The sequence below is a fragment of the Panthera tigris genome, chromosome A1 (assembly GCF_018350195.1).
Source record: "Panthera tigris isolate Pti1 chromosome A1, P.tigris_Pti1_mat1.1, whole genome shotgun sequence".
NCBI classification, from domain to species: domain Eukaryota; kingdom Metazoa; phylum Chordata; class Mammalia; order Carnivora; family Felidae; genus Panthera; species Panthera tigris.
Window position 1 is genome coordinate 45,790,452 of NC_056660.1, and position 25,555 is coordinate 45,816,006.

The window sequence follows — 25,555 nt, forward strand, 5'->3', positions numbered from 1 at the left end:
TAGAGTAGATTTTCTGGTTCTAGAATTTCATAAAAATGAAATCATACAGTAAATTCTTTGTTTCTGGCTTCTTCACAACAAAATGGTCTTTGAGATTCATCCCTGATATTGCATGTGTCATTAATTTACTCTTTTCTACTGTTGAATATATTCAACTGCACAAATATCCCACAATTTGTTACCCTCTCCCCTCCCCCAAATGGCAATAAGGTCATGTACTTAACTGCTTGAAACACCACTGTACTTAATGTGTCTTTCCAGTAGCTATTCAGATATATCTTGGAAAAAGCATTCTTAATCCTTTATGTATAATACTGTATACAATTCTTTTATAGTCTGTATAAATGTATTAATAAGTTATGCTACAGCTAACTGCATAAATGACCAGAGATACACTAAAAGGAGTTTAATCTTGATTTCTAAGAATTCTAATAAAGAGAACACAAATTTGTCTATACTTTAAAGGTCAATTCCTCATACATCTGGCTCTCACACACAAAAGTACATGGTATGTATTTGAAAAAGAACAGTATATATATATATATATATATACACATTGGTGTGTATATATATGTATATATATATATTGAACAAAATGTTTATATATATAAACATTATATATTATCATTATATATTATCATTATATAATATTATATTATATATATTAATATATTATATAATGATAATATACATATTATCATTATATATTATAATATATAATAATTATATCATTATATATTATCTTTATATATATAAACATTGTAATATATGTATATATTATAATGTTTGTTTATTTATCTATCTATCTATTTATTTATTTATTTATTTATATATTTAGAGAGAGAGAGAGCTAATGGGAGAGGGGCAGAGAGGCAGACAGAATCCCAAGCAGGCTCCACACTGCCAGCGCAGAACCTGATGCAGGGCTCGAACTCATGAGCCATGAGATGGTGACCTGAGCTGAAATCAAGAGTCAGATGCTTAACTGACTAAGCCACCCAGGCACCCCAAGAACACTCTATATTTTTCTTTGCTAAAACTAAAATTTTATAAATTAACCATTCTATTTTCTTCAAAAAGTCACTTTGACAATGTTAATTCATCAATATGTTTTAATATTTCTCATAATAATTATGTAAGTGATCATATATGCAGTGGCACATGTTTGGATGCACAGAGATAAAGTGCAATCTTGAAATAAATCATTCCCTCTAAAGTCATTTTGCAAGTCTGAGTTTCCTGTCATAATAGATTTCTTACTGGTGCTAATGGAAAGCATGAGAAACTGATTTTTTCCTGAGATATTTAACTCATAAAATACTTAAACACTTAATGCATAACATTTTGGCAACAATAATTATGCCATTAAAAACAATTATTTATTTTATTTTCCACATAAGTATAAAAATTATTTCATTAGTCAACATATTTAACTGTCAAAGCTTTCCTTGATATTCCTTTCATTCATGCATTATTCACTTATTCATTTATACATTCAAAATACTCTAAACATCATATACTAAACTAGGTAAAAAATAAACTGGATTTAAATCTAATGTAAAATACATCTTAAAAGCATAATTGAAGGCTTAGAAAATGTAGGTGAAATTGTATTTAATTTAGCTTTAGCTTATTTTTACTTTAATTATAATTGTTTCTCTAAGAACAAAGAATACAAAGACAATACTTAATACTTTGATTTAAAGAAAATATTTTAATTTATGCAAATTTTTATTATTTAAAAGCTAAGTATTCAATTGAAACTTTCTGTAAATTGAGACACAACATATTCAGTCATTTCACTTAATGTATAATTTCAATCTTTGGAACATGATGTATTGTTCTTTGAAGAATTTCATTAAAGTAAAATCCACTGAGCAAGTAAGATTTGAATACATTGTTGCACAATAAATTAATTTATTTCAACAGCTTAATTCTTTTATCATATTTATATGCTTGCCTTTTCAGAGTATGCTATAAGATGGAGAATAATGGAGACAGTAAAGAATTGCTTAGGAGAGAATCTCATAATTATTACTGAAACAAAATAGATAATGAGTTTCATTCAGACATAATAAGAAAGAAGCAGTTCAATGTCTATAGGAAAACTATGTAAACTGGATTTATCATTTCATTTGTGTAATACCCTTTAACCTCCAAGATGGGCCTGAAGTAGGACAAAGAGGAAGAATATTTAATTTAATACTTCAACACGCTGCTTTATAGTCCTACATCATAACTCCACCAATCAATAAAACACAATCCTTTGCAATGTTCCATCTTTATAAAACCAGCCACAATAATAAATGAGAATTTAAGAGGAATACCCTCTCACACACACAAAAAAGGTCATACTAATAAACTAATGGTAGCAGAATAACAATAAAGAAAAAGCTGCATTTATTGTTTCTGGGTACAGCAAGAAGTATTAGTCTCCAAGATAATTCAGAATCAAAGGTGGAATTCAAAATAGTGCATTCCAAAATTCTAAAGCACAAAGTAGAAAATGCTCAGTATTACACATGGGGCAATTGAGTATTTAAAAATTACATTACCACAGCTGCCTCCTGTCTATCACAAAATGCATTATATTTTATCAACTGAAAATATTTTCTTAATGTAAGTCTAAATAATCACAACCCACTCACAATTCATTTCTCTAAAGGATTATTTCATTTAGCTTCATGTTCCTCCCTTTTTAATTGTCTGGATTTTCATACGTTTATCAGTTAGAGATTCCATCACTGACTACGTTATAGAAGTGGAGAGAGGATAGTTCTAACATTAAATGTTATCATGATGTAACTTTTAACTTACAAAATTGAAGTTGACTAGCACTTTATAACCCAAACTCCTGAGATTTAAGACAACTCAGACCTATTCATTTATTCAAAGAACATTTACTGAACATCTAATATGTGCCAGTGTCCTAGGCTCTGGTCTTATATATACAACTAAGCAGAACTGATGAAAATCCTTTCCCTCATGGAGCGTGTATCTTAAGCGGTAAATGTTGTTAGTGGAGTCCAGAACCATATATGCACAGTGATGAAGTGTGACATCTAAATTTCCTTGCTCTGGAAAAATTATCAGACAAAATAAATAGTAGAGATAGGATTCTGGATTCAGGAAAAAATGTTTCAAAGTAGTTCTGGAAGACACAGTAAACAATGCTAATATACTTGCAGCTGGTCTCTACCTTCTGTCTGTCAGGCAGACACCATCAAAATTCCGTGACTCAGAATTCTAAATTGAGGTTCCAAGGAATATTTACATAGCTCTTTTTGTTTGTTTTTGTGATGATACACAAGAAATACTCAATGTTTCTAAACGTAAAACTGGTAGAACCCATGAGTGTAATCATAAACAACTTAGTTTTATTCCACTGTCTCTTCGAACTTATTCAGTGGTGGTAGGGGATCTTCATAATTTCAGATGACTATTTTTTAATATACAAAGTCCTACAGTTACTTCAAACAACCACATATAGTCTTGGCTCAGGGATTATAATCCATCCCTATGTAATAATAAACACTATCATCTTAAAAGATAGGACTTCCTCTTTTCACACACTCAAGGAAGGGGGAACAGAGGGAGGAGCGAAAGAGAAAAAAGGTAAGTTTCTGACTTGGCCGTCGCTGCCATTCATTAACTGGCATCATTCTCTCTGTGCATGACAAATGTTTAAACCCAATTTTTATCCAGTTAAGGCACTGTGTATGTTGTTAGAGGCCACCACCACACTGAACTGGTCCTATGCAGTTCCATAAGGGTGTCATTCACCTCTAGGTCCCTCAGTCCCCTAAATGTCCTACATAGTTAAGTATGGATGCTTGATTTAAGTTGAGTTTGCAGTGAGACTTCTTCATAGATGGTGTTGCATGTCTCCATCAGAAACACATAACGTCTGCTTGGCTGCATTTTATGATGCCAGCCCCCACTGATGATCATGGTCTAGACTCCACTTCATTAGCACTGGTAATTTGGTGACATTCCAACTATACCATTCCTTATTCATTTTTTTGGCCAGAAGATTTAGATGAACAGAAAAGTTCCCCTAGTGAATTAATGATGATCCCTAGGAACAGTCTGTATGGGAAAGTCAGGAAAATGCTTGATTTCACCCCTTTATCCTTTGCTTTTGTCCTTTAAAAGAATCAATTCCCTAGAATTCAAAGGTGAACCACGAATTTATTTTTTAGCATTATTACAAACGTATTGATTTAAACATATACGATTTGTTTAAATACATTGATGTAGGGTATATTTAGTGGTGGTTGTGTTTGAATACTTTTGCTGTAAGCATCTTCTTCACATTTAATATCAACACCCAAATAAACATTAAGAGAATGTACTTAACTATTTCTCTAAGTCCAAGTAAAAATTATATGAAATCGTTTTTTGTGTGTGAAAAAATGTCTGAAAGTAATGCACACATCTAGCGTTATTTATGATTGCCCCAAAATAAGCTATTCTGTACCTAAACAAACATGGGGGACATGACATTGCTCTAGGATTTTCATGTACTTTAAGAATCAGGTCATTCTGGTTCTAGTTTTTATAATATTTAAACATTTTAAACTTTCATGCACATAAAGTCCTATTTACTAATATAGTTATTTAAGGACCTGCTTTAAAGAAAATTATTAGGGATCAAAATTTTACTTGAATTTAATTTTTTTCAATCTTTAATTCTTTAAATGAGAATGTCATAAAGTGTCTCTGTTTATCTCTCTCTGCCTTTCTTTCACACACACATACACACACATATAGTCAAGAGGAGTCAAAGGTCAATGGAGAAAACTAACAAATTTAAATCATATTCCTTGTCCTCAGAAACCTCCGTAATGTAGCATGAGAGAAAGATGTTTATTCAAAGATGTAGAATAATTTGAATGTTGCCAAATTTCTCAATCTCAATTCTATACTATCCCTGAAAAAAATGAAATCTGAAAAAAATGCATTTAAAAATTAGCTTTCTATACCAATGCACTGCAGAATTCCCCCAAAGTAAAATGCAGCACTTCTGTCAGGTGAAGAAGCCTGCACAAGAAAGAGAGAAGATTCTTACTATACAATTGTGACTCTATTTCAAAAGTTTGACACGAATCTCTTGTAAGATTCTAGAACTTATTTTTAAACAAATGATTGTGAATATTTGGGGAGAAAATAATGGGAGAAGACAATATCAGTGTACAAAAACTTTGAAAGATGTTGTAAACACTAATGTAATCAGTATGGTGACCTGAATAAATAAGGGGGTCATTAGCCCCATTGTACAGAAAAGCAAACAAAGACAGAGATATTAAGTAACTTGTCTGAGGTCACATGACTAAGAAGTAGTAGAAATGGAATATAAACCCAAGAATTCTTCCACCATAATCTATGTTTTAAACCACTAAAATACACTGCTTTTCTTTTTTTCAATTTTTTTTCAACAAGAACCATTTTTTCTAAGTCCATATAATATCATTGTGAATTTATTAAATAAAATGTGAGAAAAATATTGATTCATTCAGGGAGATTTGGGGTTACTTGATGAATGATACCTAAAGAGAATCAATTAGTAGAACATTTCAGCCTATTAGGAATTCTCTAATGACAAGAGGAATTGATCTCTTGATTTATACTGTTTATTTTCCTCAGTGATTTAAAGTAATACAAGTAATATATCCTTTTACAATTTGGAAATGATACAAGGATTGCATAAATAGTATGAGAGTTTAGAATGTTAATACTCAAAAGTATCTAAAGAATAGGCTTCAAGTTATGAAATGAATAACTCACAGAATAAAAGGCACAGCATAGGGAATACAGTCAATGATATTGTAATAGTGTTGTATGGTGACAGAGGGTAGCTACACTTATGGTGATTATAGCATAATGTATAGAGAAGTTGAATCACCATGTTGTACTGAAACTCGTATAACATTGTGTGTCAACTATGCTTAAATTAAAGAAGTTAAGTATCTAAAGAGCCTAAATCAGTGGACTGGGAAATACACTTAATATGGATAAATGCAAATTCCTAGTAAAAGTAAAAAAATAAAGAATTGGCTTAGTACAATTTCATGTTTAAAAGGCATGAAATGTACTGAGTCACACACACACACTCACAACAGTTTTGTGAATTCTGACTACATTTATAAGCTGTTGTCCACAACTGAGGTTTAGGTTAGTTCCAGCATCTCTTCACTAGCCAGTTCACTTCTAGAGTATTGTATGGAAAGGACTGGGGTAAAGAGGGTGATTTTTCAAAAAAGGTCAACCAAGAAGCTTGATGAGGAATGGTCAAAAGAAGTTAGAATATTGTGTCTGGAGGAAAGAAACACTATAGTTACTACAGCAGAGGATTTATATATTTAAATGGCTAGGGCACAGAATTAGTAGACCTTTTATCTTCCAGGAGAACATAATAAACTTGAGGTAGAAGCTAATGAAGACCCTCTTCATTCTTGAGTTTGCTGAAAATAGAATAGGCTTTCCACAAAAGCTTAGCTATATAAAAATGGGTAGGGAGGATGCAAAAATTATTTTGCCACTGTAGGGAAAGCTGGATTATATAACGTCTGACGTCTCAAGTCTATGTCTCTTCATTCATAACATTCATAGAACATTAAACAGTAAAAATCTATGATTCTCAATGATACATAATAGACTAATACAGAGCCCATAATAATTTAATATATACTTACAGGCAATTGGCTATTAGGGATTCAAATTAGAATTATTGTCTAAACAGTATATGCCCATTTCCTCCTCAAAGTTATCTTACTAAATTATTTCCAGTAGTCCAAACCAATCAGCCGGAGAAAGTCTAGATTTAATACTTTGGCAGACTCCATCATGAAGGCTTCTTTTAAAGCAAATAACAATGATACAATGGTACTGTCTTCATCTGTGTAATTTTCTTTTCCTCATTTCCTTTAATTTCTTTTATTTTTCAATGCCAAAACCCATGGCCCCATCATGTTTGAGAGTTTAGTTTGAGCCGCCGCAATTATCCACAGCCTAAGATTCACACGGGTATGAGTTCATTGTAGTTCTAATGCAGGTACCAGCGATTTTTTATTTTTCTGTGAAGAGTCAGCTAGTCAATAGTTTATTCCACTCTGCTTTGTATGTGAAAGTAGCCATAGATGTTATATACAGAGAGTGTAGCCAACTCCCAAAGCCATTTTGTTTAGACACTAAAATTTGAATTTGATATAATTTTCATGGGTCGTGAATGACTGTCTTCCTGTGATAGGTTTCCTCACCCACTTTAAAGTATAAAACCATTCTTAACTCATAGTCCATGCGAGAACTGGAAGAAGGGTGAATTTTACCCATGAACGACAGCTTTTGGACCCTGTTCCATTGCATGTACTGGTGTGGTGTGTACATTCTCATAAATAGGTTTATGAGAAAGGCTTTGGAGCTCCTTTACCTCCTAGAAACAGGTAATGACAAAATGTTCTAAAAGTCTGTAACCCCGAGAGCATTGTTTTCACTTCCCTTCTGTCCTATAAATTCTTTTGCCATTCTCATGTAGGTTGTTTTCATTTTAATTCTTATCATTACTCTCAAGAAATGTAAATGGTACACTCCAGCACACAGAAAACGCCTCAACCTTCTATTTTCCCTTCAAAAGCTATTTCCCTTGTTTTATCATTCCTTCAGATGGGGGAAATCTTCTTGGTATTTAACATTTTGCTTTTAATCGGCCTTCATAATTAGAATCTTTTCAGGCAAACAAAGTTGCAAGCACTATTCTAATTGCCCACTTGGGTCCCATACTATTTAATGTGACATAGGAGTCAAACGTTTTCTTTAGGGAAAATCAAACTTCCCCCAAATTAAGTTTAACTAATATATATCATGGGACTTTACTAAACACTGCTTGTGCTATGAAGTCTTCTATATATAAATTTAGGCAGGTTTTTTATTAACTTGTTTTCCCTAATATTTGGAATTCTATAAAGAACCTATTCCTTACCCTTATCCTCTGAGGCTGTACTCTCGAATTCTCTCAGGTCTAATTTTTTTTTTTTTTTTACCAAAAATTGTTAGAATTATCTTATGCTTTTCTTGAAATATGGTTAGTCTCTATGATCTTTAACATCAAGTTTAAAAATATATAGGTGGCCAGCCTGCAACGAAATGGGGCAATGGCCCTTCCACACTTCCACGGTGGCCAATGGAGCGTCACTTTGATGTGTACAGTTAAAACTACCAGCTTGTATTATTAGTGATAAATAATAATTTTTAAAACCATCAGCTTTTATTTTCTCTAATCATTCTTAATTAGAGCCATTGTTTCTTATTCAGCTATTATCACCATTTATATCACCACTGCTTTCAAAAGCCCAGAATTTCCTTTAACCTATCCATAGCCAAGTTTCTGAAAATATTTGCCCCGAGAGACTAGAAAATGGGCTATCACTACATTGTAGGAGGTGTTGGCACACAGTTCAAGACACAGGGCTTTGTCACTTTTTTTTATTACCTTTTTGCATATTTCCTTCCTTTTTCCCTGTCTCCCTCCTCTCCATTCCTGACCTTAATTTAAGAAACCAAAGGAATGTTGCTGACTTTTCAATAATCTAGACTGTTTTCTAAAGGTGCCTTCCAGAGGAAACCCAACTGCTTCCTCCTACTTACCTAAATGTTGACAACCAAAGATTTAGTAAAGGAAGTTTCACTACTTAAGTATTCTGATTAACATTGGATACAACATACACTATTTAAAAAATATGTGTGTATTTAAAAGATAAAATAAATCAAGTTTTCTGATGTAATTAGAGTCTTCTGGATCCAGACATATGTAAGCTACCAGCTGATGTCCAAATTATCTACAGTTAATAACTAAGTCACCCATTATGATTTTAAACTGCTAAAATCTGTTCTTCTGCCATAGCTTTACTTTAACTACGATTCCCTATCTTGTCTAAATGAGGAACTACAAAATTCCCAGTTTTGAGAGTGAAAATTATATAATTATTATGAGGACGATTCTCTACAGTAATAATTACTAACTTTTTTAAAAAATGAGAGTAATCACATCCTATAACTAATCCTTAGTACCTTTTCATTTTTTTTAAATAGCTATCGAGTACAATGATAGGAACACTTAGCCTTTTTTCTTCAGCCAAAACCTCCCTCTAGGTCACTTCAGTGAGTGAAGCAATGAGAATGTTGAATTCTCAGTAATAACTATTACCAAAAATGTCATAAATGGAATTATGCAGTGACATCTTGATTAACAAATCCTTTGGTAACAAAGGAACCCTCCGAAAGTCACTCCGAATAAAGAGGAATTTTTAAAAGTTATCTTCTTGGTTCCTGGATGACGACAATGTAGCATTCATTGGCATTTTCTCAGCTGAAGATTTTTAAGAAGTTGATCTCGGTTTTCTGTGATACATATATTTTTTTCCTGGTGAGGATACTTCAGAAAATGGTGAGGGACTAGTATACATCCTTGCTTATAGAGCCATTGTTATAAGAAAAATTGGTATTCGCATATTATTCAATGTATAATAGTAATGTGTAAGTATGTATACAATGTATATATACATTGTATACTTATACAATGTATAAGTAGTAACATGGCCTTTTAAAAAAATGTATGACATTATCTATCATTTTGGTATAACACGGAGCATTTTCACTGCCCAAAAAATTCTTTGTACTCTCCCTATTCATCCCTGCCCCACTCCTTGGCAACCACTGATCTTTTTAGTATCTCCATAGTTTTGCCTTTTCTAAAAGGTCATTCACTTGGAATCATACAGTGTGTAGCCTTTTCAGCCTGGCTTCTTTCACTTACCAGTATACATTTAAGTTTCCTCCATGTCTTTTCATGACTTGATAATTCATTTCTTTTTAGTTCTGAACAATATTCCATTATATGGTGTCAAGTGTTTAGTTAAGCTACTCCAATAGTATTGCTGCCTAGGCATCCATTTTGTTTGGCCAACTGTCCTGGAGGGACCTTAAACTGACAAAAGCCCCCTCTTGCAAGCACATGCCCCAGATAACAGCCACAGAATCACAAGCAAATGTAAGCATGGAAGCCCTTAATAGGACTTCTTCAACAGCACTTGTGAATAAAGGTCTCCTCCTACATACGAGCCCGCTGGAGCTCACCAAAACTATGCTCTTCTGGTTTTAATTGCCCAATCTAGCCCTAGCCTGGGAACCTCGAAGCATTCTACCTTTGGGCCCTGACACAGGCATCTGTCCCAGATCCTGCCTTGTTCTCTCTGTACTCCGCCTTGACCTCCCCATGTGGTCCTTCAAGGTATATACCTTGAGGTATTTCCACCAGAACTCATGAGTAATAAGGTTATCTATTTCAATTTTTCTTATGGTCTGTGTTGGACCATGGCTCACCATCAGTCATCCCTATGTTCCCCTTAACAAATGTTAATTTAGCAAAGTCATAACATATGGATATACCACTTCTTTTTAATCCTTTCACCTACTGAAAACATCGTGGTTGCTTCCAAGTTTGGGCAATTATTAAAAAAAAAAAACTGCTATAAATATCCATGTGCAAGTTTTTGTGTAGATATAACTCTTCTACTTGTTTGAGTAAATACCAAGGAGCTGGCAAAATACATAATCCTGTGGTAGAAGTATGTTTAGCTGTGTAAGAAACCATAAAACTGCCTCCCAAAATGGCTATAGCATTTTGCATACCTACCAGCAATGAATAAGAATTGTTAACAGGACTTTTTATGTAAGGCATGCTCCAGAGGCCTCCTTAACTCAAGTGTATTATATTCAGAAGAAAGAGGTAATGATTATGTCATATAAGGATAAGCATTAGTATCTTTTACTTAATTTAAAAATTAATAATGTATTCTGACAATTCATTTAAAGGAATTTTATTTAAGTACATATTATAAAATAAATTAAAGGTATATGCATACACATTTAAGGGTATACACATACCCTCCCACACAAGGGGAAAAGAGAGAGAGAGAATTGTGCATATATACACGCACATGTGATCTTTGTATAACAATAGTGTTATCTTCACATATAGTGTATTTTTGAATTTGTAAAAAGCATTCAATTTTATTATTTTGTTTAGTGTTTACACCTATACTGTATTACCTACTTTTTATATGTAGAATAGAATCAGAAAGATTGAGTCACATGCTCAAGGCAACATGGCAGAACTATAATTTAACAACAAATCAGCAACTATTTCCTATACCTTAAAGCTCATAAACCCACACACACATACATTGACATGCATGCACTCATGCACACAGTCATATATTTATTGAATTTGAAATATATCAATTAATTTCCTACATCCATCTCTCTCTTAATAGACAAAAGACAAGGGCCCCTGGATGGCTTAGTTGGTTAAGTGCCTCACTCTGATTTTGGCTCACGTCATGATCTCACAGATGTAAGATCAAGCCTTGCATCAGGCTCTGCCCATGGAGCCTGTTTGGGATTCTCTCTCCATTCCTCTTTCTCTCTGCACCCTCCCCTGCTTGTACTTTTTCTCTCTCAAATAAATAAATAAACTTAAAACAACAGATACAACACGGAACTTAAGATTGGCCTAATCTGTCTAATCCTGTACCCCTGGCTCTACCTGGTTCTAACTACTGTAAGTGATTTTTCTCACAATTTATTTACTATCATCTGTTTTGAATTTAGAATTACTTGTGGAATAAGAAAATAGACTTAGAGGTAATGGCCTAAGACGATGTCTGGCATAAGCCAAAACAGTCATGTAAAAAAACAATTACCTTAATAACAGACGTCTCAACTCTGGAAGGGGGACTCTGAACGTGAGCTGCTGCCGCCATATTTGCAATGGTGCTGAGATGGTTCATCTGGCTCATTGCCATGGTGACAGACGCTGGAGGTAGGCTGACGGGAATTAGAGGGTGGGGCATCATCATAAAAGGAAGTTCCAGTCCTATAAAAAATGCACAGATCTCATCATTGCTCTGTTCAAATAAAACTATGAAACGTAGTGTATCTCATTTATGAAAATGGTAAAGGGCATAAATCATTGAAAATTGAAGCATTAAAAAACGTTCTGATAATGATTGCCGAAGGAAAAATATTTGTCCTCTTTATATGCAACAATACCCACTCACCACTCAGGGAAATTAGCTTTGAAGCTAACCAGTTCGGTGCCATGTTTTATCACGTCACCATGCTTCATGCGTTTAATACAAATGGTCAATTCGTTGCTGCATTATTCTTCTGATCATGCTAATTCTTGCTTAAAATATGAGGGTTTTATTTAACACATCACAATTAGTTATCTAAATGTAGTATCTCTTTGTTATGTCCTACATTTTACAATATAATGATTGGATATTTTTTTCTGGGCAACTACCATTTTTAGTACCAAAAAATACCATTATAGAATTTGGCAGAAGGTGGCTCTGCTTAAGGTGGTGGAGAGGTTGCCTAAGTGGAAGGCTATTAGTTCCAGGCATGTGGGGGTGGGTAACAGAAGCCTGAGATCTCTGTGATGGGCAAGAGGACAGTGTTTGATTATCCCCAGAACCATCACAGCTACTTGTGGGGAATGCACATAAGCAATTTGGATGCAATAGTATTCCAAATCTTCTAATAATTTATTTGAAATGAGGTTTTAAAAAGTATATCACATTTCGAGTTGGCCAAGTGATTTCTTGGAAAATAACCTCAAGTAAGTAAATTTCCCCTAAACCATGTATTTTTTTGTTTTTCTTTTTCTTATATAGTTCCTCAATTAAAAAAAATTCTACAATATTTATCTTACTTTTTGAGTCTAATCTAGTTTGAATAACCAAATTAAGATAAAATGGTCTCTGTTATATACCTAGAGAATTAATTACTTCTTAGAAGTGAAGCCCACTGGTAGTTGTAGTTATTCTTGTATTAAATGATTTTCTAGCCACCATTCAGAGTTAAAGTTCCTCACTTAATTCCACCACAAATCCTAAACATGGAATTATTAAATGCCCAACTGATTTAGACACAGCACAAAGAGCCTAAAAGATCACTTTACAAAGGTTAATAATGTCAAAGCAATATATTAAATATGTGTGCATCAATAAATATATCACCTTTATTCAACTACAAAGAAACAAAAGTTGATGATTATGGCAATATAGTGTCAAAGTAAAAACAGTACATTTGAGAGCTTTCATTTTAATAATGGGGCCATGTTTTGGATTTCAGTAGATTTTTAAACACCTTAATAGGATACACCTTAGAAGGTATTTATGAATAATTTCAATTTAGACATGTTCCCCAATTAAATTAACACTAACTTATTTACTGAATCTGTTGAATATACAAACAACCCCCTTGAAGAAAATTTTTGTAATGTCCCTGTCAGCTTAATGAGTTTTCATTTCTTAAAAAAGGAAAAGAAATAATATTTTCATATAATATACTTAGAAACAGCAAAGTTGGTAAAACTCCAATTTAAATGCTTTAGCTCCATTAAAAGCTTCATTGTAAAATCTCTATGACATAGTTTTTAATGAAGAATACTTAGTTACTGCCATGATTTTTTTCCATTTACTTCATGAAGACAGTTAAGGTTCAATATAAATTCAAACTCATTAGCTCAATACTGTCTGAATCTTAGAGTAAATTGTTCAGAAGTGGGTAATGAAAACTCAATTCAAATTCTTCAGCAATCAAACAAAGCAATTTTATTAAACAATGAAAAGAATCAATTAAAGTGGATATCTTTATTATCTTTATTATTTTACAAGAAACCATGACAGCTTTTGGCTAAAAAAAAGTTTATAGCTTCATCCAGAAATGAGTCACATAAAAGAAATTTCTCCAGCTTGTTCCTACACTATGATATACAAGTTCACTTCCATATTCGCAAATGGATCTACTTTTTTTTCTCTACTCACACCCTTTTTGATGCGTATACCAAGGTCCTAGTCAAACATGCAAAAACTGTAAGTATGTGAATTTTTCAAATGTATGGTGTCAAGAAAATATTTGATGGCGAGACATGATAAAAATTCAACTCCACAATGCCTTTATTGAGGTATGTGCAAATTTTTTCTTTAAATGTTTACTTTTTATAGTATCATTTAAAACAAGAGTTGAGGCATAATCACTGACAATTGGTATAGAAATAACACTTTGGAATAAATGTTATTTGAAAATGAAAACTGGATAGGGAATTTATAATTAATGGATAATTTTCCCTACACATTTCATTTAAAATACCAATAGATGCAAGCATTACATTTTCATAGTATGTTGCTTATTTGAAGATAATTGATAGACTGAGTACAGAAAAATACTCACATTCATTATTTTAAATTCAGTTTGAGTTCTGCTTATATCTATTATCTACTTTTGTTTCTCTGTTCACTTGAACCAATTTCTCCTTTTATTTGAATTCTGATTGCCAGTTAATACATTGGAAAAAGTCATTTTTCCAAATATATTTCAATTTTACTCTCATAGTGGAGAAGCACTGTGACTATTTTTTTTCACATTATCAAGGTATAAAATATTAAGCCAAACTTCTGACTGAATCATTCTGAAACAGATTATAGACAAAATACTATCTATTTTCACTTCTCTTTTGCATCACAGGATATTAGTCCCTTGTGTGAGGGTAAATATCAATCATCCACATGTGAATTTTCCACAGCAAGTTGATAACACTAGATTGGATTTTCCCACTACATAAAATGCTCCTAGCCATCTCCACCAATCATCATTTGTTAAATACTCATGATGTTAGCTCATTTGGGTAATAAATAGAGCAAACAATTAAGAAACTAAGTCTGATGAAAAATATACAATATATAACTAAGTCAGCTGTAAGTGATTTTTGCATTATTTATAACATCCTTTTCCTATTAGCATGAATAAATAAGAATTGAAAATAGGCCATTTCAGAACAAGACATACCCATAGTTATTAAATGTATGATTTCAAGTGCTTTGGTTTAAGCCAATATGTTTAGTGATATAAGCCAGTATATATGTACTATGCCTACATGCAAACATATATATACACACTTGTATACCTTTAAAATTAACGTTTGCTACTGTGACCACAGGAAATCTTGCAAGAGACAGAAGATAAAATATATAGGAAATTCTAATATTTGGTAAGGAGAGTTAGAAACAGAAAAAAAAAATACCTGATGCACCTCTCTTTCCCCATTCTTATTGAATCAAACTGTTTCTTGACTTTACAGTGGAAGAACAAGGTGAAGTTGATATAGCCTTCAGGTCCCCAAAGAACATATACTATCATAGGTTGTCAAGGCATGTATGTAAAAACTCATAAAACACAATAAAATTACAAAATGGTTTAAGCAAAGGAAAATGGTCATGGGTTCATGAAAAGACTCAGTGGATCCAACTGTTGATTACTTGAGATTTGTATTCATATTTTAATGTCGGGGGGAAGGAACTGAAGGGAAAGAGATTTCCCATACCTAGTCTTACACACAGATTGTGGAGAAGCGCAGGAACAGTGTCAGGCTAGACACCTGCTTACGTAGGTTCAGCCGCAGGTAGAACACAACAGGCGGCTGCCATATGCTGAAATTAAGAAGCGTAACCACAAGCACAATGAAGGCCCGCTATTAATGCTATGCCATGATTTTGGTGGAGTGAAAATTAACAAATGGGGTCTTGCAACACACACAGCCAGAGGTAAGCGGGTACATAAATGTAAGAAAGGAAGTTGAAATAAAATGCCTGATTACCAATTCTGTCTCTAGCTAAAAACTATTAATTTTGCATTCTATAATATCTGAAACAATTCACTTACCTGCCTAGGTATACAGATATTAAGAATTTATCAATAAAAATGTACAAATATATGGAACTTAAATACAAAAAGCGATTGTGTGTTTAGTTTTCCTTTGTGTAAAAAGATGTGTATTCTTCAGGGACAAGCAGAGTGATCTTAAGATCTAGTGTAACTGAAACGTGAATTTGTAAAGACTGGGTATGGAACTTTCTCTGCAATATTACACGCTTCCCACCCCAACATTAAAACATAGCTATACGTTCTGAAAAAAAGCAAACAGCTTGATGCACTATCTCCGTTTTTTTTACAAGCTCAGACTACTTTTCTTGGCTTGCTCCAGTTTATATTTTGTCTTATTTTGTGATACATATCTTATGATGGACCAAGTTTTAAATGCAGAAATATACTGCTTTGGGTAGAAACCCTTAAATTTTGAAAGCTATCCCTACTCTAAAGGTAGTCAGATTATGGGACATTCAGAACTGCTGAGTTACAGATATTAAATGGCTTTCTTTTTCCTCTAATTTGTGCCTTCAAACACATTTTGTCAAGGCTCCCTTTTCTGCCCCTTAATAACCTTGACTATTAAAAAATCCATTCTAGTTAACGCTCATCTCTGTTTCTCCATCTCTATCAGCACTGGCCATCCCTAAGAACCTAGGTGGCCTGGAAGACAATGGCTTGGTTAGTTTTTCATCCATCCTCCTTCTCTCCTTCTCCTGGATAGTAGGATAAAGGTCTCCGACTCAACCAGTTCCACCTCAAGTTCTCCCTGCTTCTACGACTATGCCTATCAGCCACTTACATCTTCCACATGGCAGGTGCCTAAATGCTAAGTATCTCCTACTAAGTCATGCCCGATCCTTCAAGAGGGTCCCTTCCAGAGGAACTTCCTAGAAGCACGAGTCGCTAACAATGGAAATCTTCAGCTTCCTGCTCTTCTAAACTCCCCAAACTGCCACTGCCGCTTACAATAAGGTCCTTCTCTTGGTGTGGGTCGTCTTGTTCCGATGATGTCCACTCTCTAGCCTGCCACCTATCAATTCCTTATCCCCCTGCTCAAATATATACAGAAAACAGATCAGCACTTCACACCGAAACAGAAATCCAGCTCTGAAATAAGGGGAAGGCACCTGTAAACTTGGAAAGCCTCCCTTCAAGTGGTGGTGTGGAAACGCTCTCAAAAAGGGATCACTGAGTCACAGCCGTCCCAGTAGATGCTGTCTCTTCACTACAAGGATTTCTTCAAATCCCCTCTCTCTACGGTCATACTCTCTTATAATGAGGCAGGAGGATATCTGTGGGGCCTGGAGTGATAGTTAAGATAGGCTGGTTCAGGTGCTATTGATAAGTAGCAGCTGCTTTTTACTGTCTTTAAAATGAGGGGTACCTGGTACCTTTTGTTCTTGTGTGGGACCACAGGAAAAATTCTACTGAATATCTGGTGACATGGTATATTCAATAGAACCAACAATAAATACGGCTAGAGTATAAATAAAATTTTAGTAATTGATTCTTGTGAGTAAACTGAAATAAAGGAAAGAAGTGTGAATCCTCAGCATTTGGGATGTTATTTTGCAAATCAACTGAAACAATTATCAATTGAGACAAGTGCGAAAAAAAAAGATTACCATGAAAAAATAATTAAAGAAGGATTAAATGTTTAGATAATCATTGGCAAAGAAAGATCACCTTGTTTTGTGGAACACAATTTTTAAGTAGAAAAGAAAACGTAAAATGCGTTGGGAAAGGATATTATTACTGTTTAATTTTAAAAAAAAACAACAAAACACAAACTTGGTTATGTGTATGAGTGGCACCAAATATCCTAGCCCCAATAATCATATTTATTATTCAACCCTGCATATATCTAATGAGGAATAGATTCCAAAAAGGAACGCCATAGTATATTTTTATGAATTTTAGATAGAATATGTGTCAAACACAAAATTAAAGTGACCTGTAAAAAAAAAATGTCTTTCAACTACCATGCATTAAAATAGTAAAAGTACATGTAAATGTTATTACCCTATATACTTAGGTAACATGTAACTATTCATTCAGATCTTCCCACGGGCTGACCCTGATAAAGGAGGAAATCTCAAAGGGACTAACGGTCACACCACCGCTTAGTGAGTGACACTGATAGACTGTGACGGGAACCTGACATTGTCAAGATTCGTTTACAATGAAAATGATGGCAAGAGCAGGCATTTACTACATACCATTGGAGACCACTTAGAAGGATGTCAACACTACCTTAACAATGGAAACAAGACTATTCAGTAAAAGCAAATACTAGTCACAGACACTACAGATGTTTAGTTGTTATTTCAAAGGTGAGAATATACAAGTTATTTGCTTTTTTCACCTTAAAAATGAAATATAAAATGTGAACAGTACTACTAGTGTTTTGCATAAACAGGAGACACAGTTCTCTCCTGAGTTAATGTAATGTAATCTTTTTAAATCTTTTTTCTTCTGGATAATGATCTGAGTTGATCTACGTTAGCATATATAAACACTGAAATCTTTTGGTGTTTTGGTTCAACTTCATCAAATTATTTTAGAATGGAGAGCAAGTAATATTTTATGGGAACAATTAATCAGGGTCACAATTAAAAACAAAACAAAACAACAAAGCAAATAAAATAAAATAAGTAAAGTAAAATAAAATAAAATAAAATAAAATAAAATAAAATAAAATAAAATAAAATACATTCCAGTTTCAGTGCAGTGCCTCAGCAAAGAAAACACCACAAATGCCTCCTGGCTGGTATTGCAAAATAACACCCACAGAGCAGGACATTTCCAGAGTCTAAAATTTGTATACGTACACATCTCATGTTTGATTTGGAACCGCTGGGGAAAAACAAATCTGGTTGGCTGTTATGTAACCAATCCTGCTTAGCTTATGTTCTAACATCAACTTACTTTTTTTCCTTAGAGGGAAAGAATAGTATTTCCATGAATTCTAACTATCCCACTACCATTAAATAGGAGTCATTTAAGTAAACATGTTACTCTCCCAGCAATATTTAGATATATTTTCTTTAGTTATCTATCATTAATTAAACTTTACTCTCTGTTACTGAGTGTTAAATATTTGTCCATTAGAAATTTAAAACTCTTACAATACAAGAAGGCTTCTATTTTACCTGTGATGTTTTCTTTTGAGAGCAGAGCTATTTTGACACATTATATATATATTTGACATATATATATGTATATATATATACACACATATATATATTCTCTCTATATATACATACACATATATATTGATGATAATATAACATATAGATATATATACATATACATATATATTGATGATAATATAACATTGGTGCTATTAAAGTCTCTGGACTCATCAGAACAATTCCTATAGCCAGATTTCTTCACCAAGTGGAGACATTTCTATTTCCTTACATATTCTGCAAAGTTGTTGAAAGTGGCATAAGTTAACAAGCTATACAAAGTGACGTATAAAATACTAGAATCAGAGCCACTTATTTTTTTTTAGTTGAATATTCTTCACCATCGCTAATGATTATTGAACTAAAAAGAATAAGAAACAAGTTGTAAAATCAGAGCTGAAGTTCAAGTCACTAGTATCAAATGGAATACATAAGAGGATCCTTAAAGAAGAGGGAGACATATAAAAAACAATTATCCTGAAAATCTTTGAGGAATCATGGAAAACCAGAACAGCATTAGGTAACTTACGATACACAATGGCTTATATTTTAAAAGCCTTGACCTTAAATTCATAAAAATTATTAGAATGAATTGTTGTATACAGAATTCAATACTGTATGTTTTTCCCTGATTTCATACCAAAATCCAGAAAGTTTTGATACAACTTAAAATAAAAGAAGGAAGGCCATTACTATAAAGATAAAAGGTTAAATACTTTATGTGGAGAAGACAGAGATAATTATATCAGAAAACACTTTGCTTTTTGATGCTGCTGTTTTCTTTGGATTCATTAGCACCATGCTCTAAGTGTTAACCAGGTAAAATCGATTCCCTAAACAAAACAAAACAAAAGCAGACTTAGACTGAGTAATTAGTTACATAGGACTCAAGGAAAGAAATAGTAGCCAAATTTTATATCCAATTTGTATGGATTAAACATTTAGGTGTTTTGTTGATATGGACTATAAAATGGTTGGAAGCAAGAGCCAAATGTCTCTATTTAGTGGAAATGATCATATTGCAACAGATTGGTTAATTTCTACAGCTAAACTATAACGCTAGCTATTATGGACAGTATAGAAATAACAATACTAAAAACATGTAAGCTTTCCAATCTAAAATGTATTCATGAAATTCTTCAAAATAAAGCAGTTGGGTATAATGTATCCACTTTAACTGCATCTTTTAACCTTTCTCACTGCCAATGTCAATGAATTTCTACCTTTTCCCACTTTAACTCATCAAATTATTTTTCCATTAGGCAAACAAATGAACTAGAAATTCTCCTCTCTAAGGATATTGTAATTTCCCTATAGATTTACAATTACATCAAATAAAATTTCAAGTTAATATACTTTATATACTGTTAGTAGTGTAATCAACGTCGTGGTATATAATATTAACAATTTTATGTTCATGCATAAGTGTTGTTCATGGTCAGTTGAAATCAGTTTTCATTTCCATTGTTTTATACAGTGTTTTCAGTTTTAAATGATTTATGTTGAAATTGAAAAATTTTCTCACTTGAGCCAAATTGCTATTAAATTTTCCAAAAAGCATAAAACCCCCATAGGTAGCATGGCATACTCATGGAAATCATCTCGATATTTCTCTATCTGTATGGATCTACATCTTAAATTATCTTCTCCCCAAACCTAGTTAGCCTTAAAGAATGACATCACCAGCTAGTTTATAAGCCAGAAACCTAGGTATCATCTTTATCTCCTCTTCTCTCACTGTGTACCACAAATGTCCAATTCCATTTCATGTCCTGTTGATTTCATCTACGTCATTTATCTCTACTTCTATATCATCATTACTTTTAAGTACAAATCTGACACTGTCATTCCCCTGCTTAGAGGACTTCAGTTGTTTCCCACTGTTATCAAGGAAAGACCCAACACTTCTTGTCTTAATGTAAGCACCACATGGGCAGACCTATGTAGCTTTTGTTCATCATTGTATCCCCAGCATTTAACAGAGTAGGAATAACTCTCAGTTCTTGAGTAGAAAACTGCAATTCTCAGACCAATTTTTACCTTCACATGAGGGAAACTTCAATGTGGCTTTTAAAAATGCTAAACTATGGCCATTGTTCTTGACCAGCTTACAGTGTGGGAGAGAGAGATACAAATATAAACATATGTACATAATTTTATCTTTGGAATGAAAGATAGAGAAGATGAAGAAGAAGACATATGTTTGGTATTCTGAAAATAAGCTTGACAGAACTGGGTAATCATTTGGATACAAATGGGGATGAAGAGAATAAAATGTGAAAGATGATCTGAGTATCTAGACTAACAGGATGTGTGGAGATATTATTAAGGAGTGACGATGATAATGATGATGATGATATCTAACATGTATTGTCTACTTTCAATGTGTTAGGCACTGTGGTAATAAGTTTTTATACATACTATCCAATGAATCTTTGGAAACTCTGAGGTAGATCCACATTACTGTTATAAAGGTTGATTTAATTTGCCCCAGGATTTAGATTCTGGAATTCTGAACATGCAATCCAAAATTTTAGTCCCCTAATGAGGAAGATCTGATTTAAAAATAAATGAAGATTAGTTCGATTTTGGACACACTAAATATGAGACGCTTCAGGAACAGTCAAATAAAGATTGACAATAAGCAGTGAGAAATACGGAACTGAAATTTGGAAGAAAAGCAGATACTCAGTGAGGAAGATGTGGATGTCTTTGACTTGTAGGTAGGAGATTAAGCTGTGACGCTTGGAGAGGGCATAGAAAGTATAAAGATACTTCTACTAAAAGTGTATTTGTACTGTAAGCCACATAATCAACCCCAAATAAGCCAGATGAATGATTTAAAAATAAAACAAGTAGAAGAAAAAGAAGCCCAAGAAGCTGAGCAGGACCAAGCAAATATTGGTATATGGCTCTTAAAATAAATTCTTAGCACAAAAGAGTACCAATGTCCATAATATTCAGGTCTCTCCACTTACTTCTAAACTATAATATTCTTTTTAATAAGAAAATCAACATGAATTACTGAGAGATCTTGGGTCCTTAGTTAATACTGAATGAATGAATGTAGGACATTATGACCAGATGTAAAGATTTAACAATCCTAACTACTATTTAGGTAAACAGACTGAACCGGGACAAACAAACAAAAAACACAAATAGACACAGCTAAGCATAGCTTGAAAAGATGCCATTCGCCCAATTTGTAATACGATAAACGATTAGAATATCCAACAATTACAAGGTCCCCCTAAGAACATTAAGGAGAGAGGCAGCTTTAAATCAAAAGACTACATATCGCAAATAACTCAGCACATTTGAAGGACCATTGAAATAATATTATATTATAGTGGTAGATTACATGCAGATGGCAGGCCTGTTGAAAGCTACTGTTTATATGAAACCAAATCATTCTTTCCTTAGTTTTTATTATATGTAGTGAAGACATACAATTCAAAGCACTTTTCATCAGTTTTTCATAGGCAGACATAACAGGTGATTTTCAAGGTCAAAATGACCACTATAATTTCAGTTGCTAGCAATGAAAAAAATACTTAAGATGATTAGCATTAATGTGGATAATTTCATTTCCACACTTTTAACTCCAATTTGGGAATTAAATATAAGCATTCATTTTTCTCCCAAGAATAAATGCATATGCTTTTAGATTGGTGTCACAATGTGAATTAGAATAAGATAAATGGTTACAAAATGTGTTTTGAAATGAGGATTGATTTTCTGATAATATCAACACTCTTAGGTCAATAGAAAGTAAAACAAACATCCTTATTCATTTTTTATTTAAAAAATATCTACTGTAACTATTATAACCATAGTATGACCAATGAAAAATATAAGGAGAATGCAACCAACCTAAGGTCACACAATGATTCAGTGTCAGAATTGAGTGTTAACATAGGTTTTATGTTCATTTAACACACCCACACAAACACACACACGCACACACACACACTGTAGTATTGAAATAAATCATTTAATCATTTTTCTTCAATAAACTTTTCCCAACATCAATGCTAAAAAGATGCATGCCTTGTTAAAAAAAAAAAATAATGAATGGGGAAATTGCCATCTTTTCTAAGGTGATCAAATAGAAAAATCAGAATTTTCAAATGTCTTAAACTTTTAAAAGCAATATCTATACAAATTGTCTTTATGTGTACTAAAGATATTGTATTTCACATGGTTTCAGAGTAAAGAGACCTCTATCTATTAAAAAATTATCATCTAGGGAGGGATCCTTAATTATTGAATAACAAATAGTGATCTAATTGTAGAAAAGACCCTCTGTAATAAAGAAAAATATTATGATCTGTTATTTTCCTTTGTGATCCCCAAATTTGTCTTAAATAATTTCAATATCCCCTCCAATATTAAAATATTGCACTATTTCACCTTTTTCTCTGTTCTACCACACATGTTCTCTCACATCACTACACAGGGGATGTTAGAACCACTGTCAACAGCACACAGGTGCTGTCATTTAGATGGACCTGGCCTAACACCTGAGTAAATACACCTTGTTAAATGTTGCTCTTAATTAAAATAACTTCTATTAAATAGCTATTTAAGACTTCGGTTAGTAGGCTAAAACGCAATTTTTCAAAACAAATTAAATACCTCAAGATCTTCCTTTAGTTTAAATGCTCTGTACAGAAAGTGTTTTTCCTCCTTGGTAAATCCTGAAATTTTGTTCTATGAGATTTCTGTAAAGAGCTGGTTTTTGCAAAGAAATCTCTTGAACGTATTTTGTACCTTATCATGTATTTGAATCATGTTGTCAAAGAATTATAATTCTGATATGTACACATCGATAAACAAAAATTCAAAAATAATTTATTGTTTAATGGCTTATGTGTACAACACGATGGGGGACTGTTTTGTATGTTCATGTATCATCTATTTTAAATTTAATAAATCCAAAAAAGTATTAAGAGTTTTAGAATAGAATGCTTAATTTTTAAATGTGTCAAATTTCCACTTACTGTGAAAATAATTTTTGAAAATATTCTCATGTGAATTTGCTCAGGCTAATATTAATATATGTTTAAGTTCTGGCCTTGAAAAAGATTTCATGTTCTTGTTTATCCAAAAGTCAAGTTAATACTGCATATTAAAAATCTTGGAGAGGAAACAGGAAAAAACCAGCAGACTATTAAGAATATGATGTAACCACATCAAATAGAAAAAAAAATAGAAATAGGACAGAAAACACAAATAACTTTTTAAAATATCAATATGTAATCACATAAAGAGAACTTGAGGTCAAGAATGTTACAGTGTACAGGACAAGGAGCAAGCAATTATATTTAAAACACCACTATCATATATAACTCATGTTTATGTATATATTTGAATAGAGTTGAATATACATAGAGTTGTTGGGGCACAAAGTAGACACCGAAATCATTCATTACCTTTTTTAACATATATCAAACATCTATTGTGTATCAGGCAGTGTTGTGAGCACCAGGACTAGAGCAGTAAAGCAAGCAGTTAAAAATCTGTATCATATATTTGATTTTTGCATATATGCAACTTAATTCTAGTTGGGAGGCGGGTAGAGAAAACAATGAGCAGATAAATAAATAAAGTGACATTGTAGGTTAAATGAGATCCCGATCACAGAAGATTGAAAGAATGTTTGCACGTATGTGATGTATGTGTGCACATGTAAGCATGCGCGTTAGGAGAGCACCCTGGAAAGACCTTGCTGAGAAGACTTCACCATCAAGCACAATCCTCTCATTTTGCAGCAGAGGAAACTGGGGTTCTGAATGATTAAATGAAACTCAGGAAGCCATATAACTCTTTCGGAAAAGAGCAGGATTTGGAATACATTTACTGCCTGATCCTTGGACCTAAATCCTTTCTACTTCGCGACAGAACACATTGAGTTGAGAGAATTGCCTGGACTGTTCAAGAAGGCACAGCAAACATAAATGGTGGGTCTGGATGACAGCTGGTCGCTCCACTGATGGAGGAGAAAGTACATATTAGGAAAGCATCAGAACTCAGACAGAATTAGGTAGGCTAGGGCCAGATTATGAAAGTTCTCAGATGTCAGGATGATGAGTTTGGTCATCATCTTAGGCAGGGGAGAGATATGATTAAAGCAATGTATCAGATGGTCAGAAGGAGGAGAAGGAACTCATCATCAGGAATAATCATTGCGGGTTCTGTCATCTACTACATGACATTGATGTGACCAGGGCAGGAATCCTGATTCTCATATTTCATGCCACTGGAAAGTTGATAAAATAGAAAAAAAAATCTCGTGTTCTCTATCATTAGAGTTTCCTAAGATGATGATTGAGGAACAAATTGGTTTCCAGAGCCAGACATGAAAAAACAGTTATGCTGAGTGAGGACATAGCTGCATACTCTTCCCTATATCTGAACCCTGTGGCTTTTAAACTAATTCCTCTAAATATGCACCCAATATTTTTCCCCAATAAAAGGAAAACCATGTGTGTCTTGTATGGAAGTCTTCACGTAAAGAGATATAAATTGCTCTTTCGTGACATAGGACACAGCTCACCAGTAGATATGAGTCAGCAAGGTAGGTTCTTAAT

At 33.2% G+C, this 25,555-nt stretch overlaps 1 protein-coding gene across 2 annotated transcripts in view; it reads right to left on the reverse strand.

Annotated features, from left to right (window-relative positions):
- The window catches only part of DACH1 (dachshund family transcription factor 1), a 429,592-nt gene that overhangs the window by 119,199 nt on the left and 284,838 nt on the right, over nt 1-25,555 (reverse strand). For both annotated transcript variants that reach the window (XM_042977988.1, XM_007099181.3), the window contains exon 4: nt 11,760-11,932. In XM_042977988.1, the coding sequence (XP_042833922.1) occupies nt 11,760-11,932 (173 nt within the window). The remainder of the gene's footprint in view (nt 1-11,759; nt 11,933-25,555) is intronic.